The 8,461-nt window shown below is 37.4% G+C and overlaps 1 protein-coding gene across 2 annotated transcripts; it reads left to right on the forward strand.

The window, feature by feature from the left end:
• Nucleotides 1–1,522: 1,522 nt before the first annotated feature.
• On the forward strand, nt 1,523–7,953 carry tnfsf13b (TNF superfamily member 13b). 2 transcript variants are annotated; one of them, XM_007555358.2, is made up of 7 exons: nt 1,523–1,764; nt 4,216–4,322; nt 4,407–4,521; nt 6,448–6,504; nt 6,682–6,806; nt 7,070–7,220; nt 7,358–7,953. In XM_007555358.2, exons 1-7 carry the CDS (start codon nt 1,761–1,763, stop codon nt 7,468–7,470), a joined length of 672 nt encoding a protein of 223 aa, XP_007555420.1. In that variant the 5' UTR covers nt 1,523–1,760; the 3' UTR covers nt 7,471–7,953. The 2 variants fall into 2 exon arrangements, with proteins under 2 accessions (XP_007555420.1, XP_007555419.1); XM_007555357.2 differs by lacking the exon at nt 1,523–1,764 and having other exon boundaries at nt 3,766–4,322.
• Nucleotides 7,954–8,461: the final 508 nt, after the last annotated feature.

The raw sequence follows: 8,461 nt of genomic DNA on the forward strand, positions 1-8,461 counted from the left end.
GAAAAAAAAGCAGATTGACAGCAGCGAAAAGACCCAACTGGTGTCTGTCAATGTAACTACAACTTGAAAATGGTCTGCGGCCACTATGAATGTAAGCGTGGTCTTTAGCTAAAATGCATCGTAAAAAAAGATTGTGTAATGATCGTCCTTCCTCCGACTTCTGTGACTTCTTACCACTGGTTGCACTAAACAGCTTCAGACAATTTTTGTATGATATTAAATCCATATGCTGATTTTGTGCAATCTAAGTTTAGCTGTGTGAACATCAACTTATTTTTCCTCCACCAGTTTTGTTTCAGATATCTCTGCTGACTGTCAAATATCTTCACTCATGAAGATATTTGCCTTTCACCCAAATGTTGTTTCACCTTCTAGTTTAAACCTATTTTATGAGTATAACACTTAATTTAGATTGTCACAAAATAGGGGTTTCTTTAACACAAAGTATAAAATAAAATTGAATGTCTCTTGATTTTTTTCTCTTAGGAAAATGTTAGGTGTGCAAAGCTACTTTGAGTGATATTTTTCTATGTTCTTAGAGTGATTGCTGTTGGAAATGTTGACATGAATTTATATTTTAAGAGTTGATGTTGCAAGCTGGCATGTGTTTACATTTCGTCTTGGCAAGCTTCTTGAATGAACATGCACAGTGTTGAAATACTTTGTGTACACGCACCTTGATTTTAAACCATGACTTCACTTTAAAGAACCATTGATGAGACATGTGAATGAGCTGTTTTTATCATTGGAACAAAGCAGTCGCTTTGACTGACTTTCCATTTCAGAGTTATGTATCTTTTCTATTTCTTTCAACTTCTTTTGTAAGCACACATTTTCACTTTCTATTTTCTGTATTGTAACATGCAATAAATTGATACAGTAAAATGGTGTTTTGATTCACGTTTGTTCATTTCTTCACGGATTGTCCTAAATTTAGCTATATTTATTGTACCAACAGCCCTGACCAGCTTTCTTGTCTCAGCAGAAGAAAAACTTTCCTAAAGCATAATGCTGCCACCACCATGTGTTACTATGGGGTGATACCTGATGTTGCCCTGTCAGAATATCCTAATAAAATACTTTGTAAAAACTTTAAATGATATGAATGATTTCAAATGGCACTGCAGAGAATATTCCACCATTACTTTATGTTCTGTCACGAACACCATGAAGCCCAAAAGGTTCAAATGAATTTTAAAGGCAAGAAAATACCAGGGTACTGTTTACATTGCAATACAACTCTTTAGTTTGCTACAAGCCTTTAGTTTTGTTATGGCAAGACTAGGGTTGCCACCCATCCCGTAAAATACGGGAACTGTCCTATAACTGACTGTTCAATGAAGCATCTCTCGTTGAACTGATACGGGACGCGATTTGTTCCATAACCTACGAATATGTAAGTGTCCGTAGTACTTTATATAGTAGGCTGCCCCAGTCATTGTTTTACTCACGGTGTTGGTGTTGCGATATTGTGACCAACTGCTTTCTGGGTAACACACACTAACCGACACGCTGCCGCCGGAACCTCCCCCCCTACTCGCTTTACATATACAGGGACTGGTCCCTTATTTTAATTTCTGAAAGGTGGCAATCCTAGGCAAGACTATTTAATAATGTTGTGTATTCTTGTAGTCTTTTTTCTCTCTCGCAGTCAGCCAAAAGCTTCAGTCGTGGGCGGACATCTTCACGTCTTCACGGCATTCTGTGTCTCGAGGCTAACTAGTTGCTAACTCTTGTAGCTAGCAAGCTTTGCGACTATCATGGGTAAGTGTAAATTTATCGCCGGTTCACTTCTGCCGCCAACTGGCATGAGGCTACGTGTATTCTGAGCAGAAAAAAGAAAAACTGCTGACAGAAAGCTTTATGTAGTGTGAGAAGTACAAAGCTGCTTCTAAGAGCCACAAACAAACCCCATCAATTTCACCGCACTCGCACCACTTGCTCAACTCGTGGCACCCTTCATTTTTGGATGAGACTGAACAGTGCTCTGTAAGTTATTTATAGCAAACTAGTTTGTTGTTTGGTCTTTGTGATGCTGTTTGCTCACTAATGTTCTCTGAATTATGTACAAGTGGACTATATGTAGTAATTAAAAAAAAAAAAAACTTCTGAATGTAGTTTGTTGCACTGCAACTTTTAGGGGTATCAGAGCCACACATTGAATCTAGAATTTAATCTCAAACAATACTCAAACAAATAAATACATTGATGTTTTTCATCAGAAGAAAATATGCTGGGTTTATGTTGCTGCATTTGGAAATGGATCCATCTGTATGCGTTCTTGATGCTAACAGGAATGCAGTCCAGTAGCCTACCTTCATTTAAAATCTTCAGCAATAAATGGCACATTTGACTATATGAACCAGTCAATATGACCAATACTGTGAACCAGTATATATAAGTTTCTCACCTAATATTCTAAAAAAACATTTTCACCCTTTGTTGCATTATTACCCCAAATGTCAATGTATTTTATTGGGATTTTATGTGAGAGAAATACACAAAGATATTAAGTTGAATGAAATTATATATGGTTTCTAATCTTTCTAATCTATCTTAAGCAAAATGTATGGTGTGTATTACTATTCAGTCATTTAAAAGAAAAATCTAGTGCAAATAGTGACCTTCAAAGGTCACCTAGATAGAAATGTGATTGCCACCTATAGGGCCATGTCAACAAAGACCTGTGTACAAGTGACAAGTTTGTAGAGAGAGCCAGAAATGTGTTTTTCATGGATGGAGGAGGGTAAGACTGTTAAAATGTTGAAAAAAAGTCCAAAAAATCTTTTCTGTAGCTAATTTAATTTTGCTCTGTTTTTATATTGGATTGTCAAATAAAATCTGTTTTTCTCAGGTTATAGCAGCCCTGAATCATTTGGAAATGTAGTTCACCACTGATCTTTAAAAAACCCTTTTACATATTTCAAATAACTGAGTAGTGCCTCACTAGTGGTATTTTTCAGAATGCGTTCATTCTGAAAAATACCATCCTAAGCAAAACCATGTTTTTGCTTAGGACAAAAACATGTTTGTTTGTTTTTAATCAGTGCTTTTTTTTCAAAAATATGCAGTTCAAAGCGCCACTTTTTTACACAGTCATGATTGAGTGACTGTCAAGTCTTGCAGGAAATGTGGCTATAAATTTTCTTATCTTAATCCGAGTCTGACTTTATCTTTCTCTTACAGCCTCTGCGCTTTTTTGCTTAGTGTCTTTCTCAGAACTCAATAAATACCGTATAAATATTTTGATTTATATTAAATTTAGCAAATTTACAGGAATTTTGCAGTGTTTCGGTAAGCAGAAGTGGGTCAATGGCTGCATTAAAATATATTTGTTTTTCATTTCATATACCATAACCTCGGCCACTGAAAACTGTAAAAATAAAACATTTACTTTGAACTTTAATGTTGGAAACTGAAGTACAAAAAATAATAATTATAATTTTCAAGAAATAGAAGACTAATGGCGTGACTTGTCCCTACTTCACATTTTAATTCTCGGAATTAAAGTTCATTTTGTCATGTTACGATGCCGCTCGAAGATGAAGCAATGAAGCATTTGCACTTCCTCATTTCAGTCTGTGACAATTTTAGTCATTTATAAACGTTCTCTCAAGTGTTTATTAGCTTGAAATCCTTTCATGCAGATCCCAGAGGTGCCGTGTTCATATCAACCATCCTTCCTATATGTTGCTATGAGTTCATTGTTTGGATTGGGAACAAAAGGGATGTGTTTGGTAACGAAAGCAAAAAAAAAAAGTTAAAGATTTGGCATGCTGCTGGTCAGGCAGGAAGCTGTTGGTGTGGTTTCTTCTGCGGAACCACGGAGGAGGAAGCTGATTTGTCTTTTGTTTGACTTATTTATACTGCGTAGTCTCTCAGACTAAACAAGATTCAGCCACTGAAAGAAAACGAGAGTTAAGGAAGTCGGGACTGAACGAATCCAGGCTCTGTGCAGCTTGCGGCTCCTGAAAAAAACATAATTAGAAAAGAGAACATTCACTGTTCGTAATTGAGGTCTGTAAGAAGAGAAATAGTTTAGGAGTAAAAACGGTCATGCTGCTAGTGTGAACTGTCTGGGGGTTCAAACTTCCCCAGCAATGGCAGTTTTAGCAGATGGGAAGCACGGAACTGGACAAGTTGCGTCTGAAAGAAGGGTATCTTGGCCAGTTTTTCTGCTGACACTGGCTGCTGTCACCTCCTCTTCTCTGTCAGCTCTCTCCCTGTACCAGTTAGTGGATCTGAGAGCTGAAGTAGAGGGGCTCAAGTCAGACATCAGCCGCATGAGAGAAGAGGGGAAAAAGGTCAGCCACCGAGATCAGGTAAGTAACGGTCAGTAGGGATTTCAACTGGCATTCGATTGTTGTATTTCAGTGTTTCTAGAAATGGTAATCGTGTCCATGCAGACTGGAAACATCAAAGGAAGAGAAAATACCAAAGCGCTTCAGGATTTACCAGAGTCTCAACATGCTTTCAGTCGAATAAGAAGGAAAAGAACAATATCTGAACCAGAGATCTCAGGTAAGACAGACAAACATTTGATATTGGATGTGATGTATGACATGCAAACCCTGCAGAAACAACATTATATATATGTGCACATTTATTTTAACACACTTCAGGAGCTAGGAGAATTGTCACCTAATCATAAAAGCAAGATTTGTATGTTTATAATTGGTTATTTTCTACTAATTATATTTCTACTTCAATTTTATTTTAGAGCATTTCACAGGCTTGGTAAAGTTGTGTTGGAAATAATGAAAAAATACGCAACAAATGTAAAAAAAAATATATATATACATTTGCCTGCTTATTTAAGAGAAAAAAGTGTAGAGAAAAGTGCACTTTTGGTTTCAGAATTATGAAATATTTTTGACAGTCTGGACTATTTTCTGAACGGGATTTTTCAGAAAAATTGTGATTTTACTTATAAACAATTCTCATTGTTTTAGGTACAGGAACATTTTTAACTACAATTTTATGTTGGAATAAAATGCTCACCATTTGCACAGAACATTACATGCAGTGATGACCGGGGTCCTGTGCTGAACAGACAGTGGCTTTTAAGTTGTGTTGCTAAAAGTATTTGCTCATTTGTTTAATTTAATTTATGAGTTTCTTATCACTTTAATTATCACAGACATAGAAAGACAAACAAGTATGAGAATGGGTCGCACTCAGGAACACGGTCAAGAAATTTTGTCACTATTAGTACTGCAACAGTAGTATTATAACAAAGTGGAAGTGGAACAACAGTAACACAGCCACAAAGTGTTCGGGCTCAGCGGATGCTGAGACACGGTGCACATAAGTCACCAGCAATTGCCAGGAGAACAATACTTGTCTGTCTGCATTGTGTGAAGTGTAATGTTTGACTTTACACCACATTTTTGGTCTGGTGTGGGATGTTTTTCAGGAGCTAGGATTCTCCTCTTACAGTGAAATGAGCTCTTGCACTATTTGGATAGTGCCATGCTCCTAATGTTGTGGGACCTACAGGGAGGAAGGAGTCTGTTTGCTTTTTTGACATGACTGTCCAGAGGAGCAGCCACTAAAAACATGAATCAGCTTAATTTGTTGTGCAAGAATTTGACCAGACCTGCAACGACCTTGAACCACCGGAACGCCTTTGGGATGAATCGGAGACTGTGAGCCAAGTCTTCTCATCTGACATTAACCTTTTGCCACGTTTATTTTGGAAGAATGGTTAGAATTTCTCATAATCACAATTCTAAACCTTCTGGAAAGCCTTCCTACTAACAGTTAAAACTGTTATAGCACATAGGGTTTGCAGGCCTCTTGGTAAACCTTATGGATAAAGAATTGGATTGATGTTTGAAGGGAACCTTGTCTTGAGTTTCAATAGCATGGAGTTCAGTTTGTTCTTGTTGTAATACAGATCCAAACACTCATTTTCAGTTAATTATAAAATAGCTGTTAGCAAAACGCTGCCTTTTGCAGAGTGAAACCCTTACTTTCACTCACCCCCCATCCTAAAGGTACATAAGGGCTGTGGGAAACAGTGGAGTGAAGTAAAATTGAAAAAGCCAAACCAGACGCAGGATTGGTCAAGTTGTGTTGGTATTTGCATTAGATATACTTTCATACCACAAAATATCTCCCAACATTAACATACAAGAAGCATTTGGAGTTTCAGTGTTTTGTTAAAATGAAAAATAACTTCTTGTCCAGACAGTAAAATATCAAGTAGTGAATTGCTTGATACATTTTTTTTTCCATAACTGGAGTCCCAGAAAAAAATGCAATAGCCATCAAGTACAAAAAAACAACAAATGATTTTTTAATTGTTGTCTACTTGTAGCATGCTTTTACTGTAGCACCGTAAATGCAACACCACTAGTAGATTTCATAATTACCTATTTATTTCAGCGTAAATACCCAAAAGGTCACAGAGGACTAATACAATTCTCCTGCGTTTTATACCAGATTCTGTCTCCTGCCTGCAGCTTTTGGCAAACAACAGCAGAAAACCCTTCAAGAAAGGTACACTGTTTCCTGTTTTGCTTTTATTTATATTTCCTCTACTTTGGAATTAAATATGCACTTAAATGTTCCAGATTAAAACCTACAGAAAATATGTTTGCATGTCAGTTGTTGGTGTTTTTTTCTGTTTTTGTTTTTTTTTGCATCTTTTCTAACAAGATGCTCTGTCTCTGTCAGAACTTTCCTCGGGTCCGTACATAGGTATCCCCTGGCAAACTGGGCTGAGGAGAGGCTCATCCCTGGCGACAGTTGGGGATTGCATTGTAGTCAACGAGCCTGGTTTCTACTTTGTCTACAGTCAGGTGGGCTCGAGTACTGTAGTTTCCTAATTTGTACACCGGGGGCTGCTGCTACTCTATTTGCAGAACCGTAGCTTTCTTTTCCTTTACACATGGTGATTCAAAAAGGGTGTGCTCCCTCTGAGTGCATGTTGTGTTTAATTACTCATTTTGAGGAATTAAAAGCACCCACCCATCCGCAGACAAATTGTAGCATTTTTGTTTTCCTGCCTGTTTCAGAACGTTTTCACAATGGGCATAACCCATATGTTCTTTGGTTTGTGTAGGTCTACTACATGGACAGCACCTTCACAATGGGGCACGTGGTGATACGATGGAAGAGCAACGTTGTGGGAAATGAGGATGAGGATGTGCATTTGTTCCGATGCATCCAAAGCATGAACCCTGATTACTCTTACAACACTTGCTACACAGGAGGTGAGCTTGTGCCATAAACTATGTCCACTAATAGCAACTCAATAAAGAGATAAAGTACTGCTTCTTTAACTTAAGTTGCATTATAATTGTGATTTACTTTATGCAACCTGTCTGAAGTAGTCATCTGAATCCTGCAGGTATTGTAAAGCTGGAGAAGGAAGACAAATTGGAGCTTTTGATCCCCCGATCTATGGCCAACATTTCCTTGGAAGGAGACTCTACCTTTCTGGGTGCTTTTAAGCTTGCTTAAAGTGAACAGAAGATGATGGGGGATAAGTGCCATGTAGTTGGAGGAGAGCGAGCAGAGCAGTTATGGTAACTTGTTGAACAAAACATACAGCAGTCAGCCACTTCTGCACTGGCAGACACGTGTATTGCATGTTTCCAGTGATGAAAAGTCAGATCTAATATGAAACAGACAATATGTTGAGGGTAAGATTTACAATGTTCACTTATATTGCTGTTGAAGTCAAAATTTCAGATCAATTCTTTATATAACCGCACACTTAGCAAGCACAACTTGAGACTCATTTTTCAACTTTTAAGCTTTAAAAATGCTTTGTATTACTTAACATTTTAAGCAGAATTACCGTGTCACAAAGCATCTTGTCTTTTTTTTTTTTTTTTCAAATGCAGGTTTTTCATTGTGATGCTCTCATTTGAACAAGCCTTTACATATTTAGCTGATGTAAGAAGTTTGATGTAATAAAATGCAAATGTGTGCAAATGATAATGTGGGATGAGTTTGTTATTCCATTTCTGGCCACGGGAAGCAAAGACATTGTGTGGCAGAAGAAGAGAGAGACATCAAGATAAGGTGAAGCGGCAACAGTGGAAACCAAGCTCACATGCATATTTTTAGCTTCAAGAGAAACTGCAGGCGGATGCTGTCAGCAGTTTCAAAGAAGCTGATCAGTGACTTTGTCAAGCCAGATTTCTGGAAGAAATTATCCTGCTTCAAAGTACTAAAGGTAATAAAGATATAGAAATAAGAGTTTTGCACAATGTATAGATGAGAAATTGGTGTATGCCTTAGATGTGCTTATGGTATTGAAGCACTGTTACCTACAGGAGTGATTAGAGATGCTCTTAATACTGAAGTATTAGTACATAATGCATCCAGTTCATCAGGCAAGTCGGCCCTTGACGTTGGACTCTTGAGAATTGGATGAGATTTTGGAAACAATAACAGTATTTTTCTTTTGTTTTCACAGTCAGATCAATCAATGATTTAAATAATC

Source organism: Poecilia formosa, unplaced genomic scaffold (assembly GCF_000485575.1).
Source record: "Poecilia formosa unplaced genomic scaffold, Poecilia_formosa-5.1.2 Scaffold70, whole genome shotgun sequence".
NCBI lineage: Eukaryota > Metazoa > Chordata > Actinopteri > Cyprinodontiformes > Poeciliidae > Poecilia > Poecilia formosa.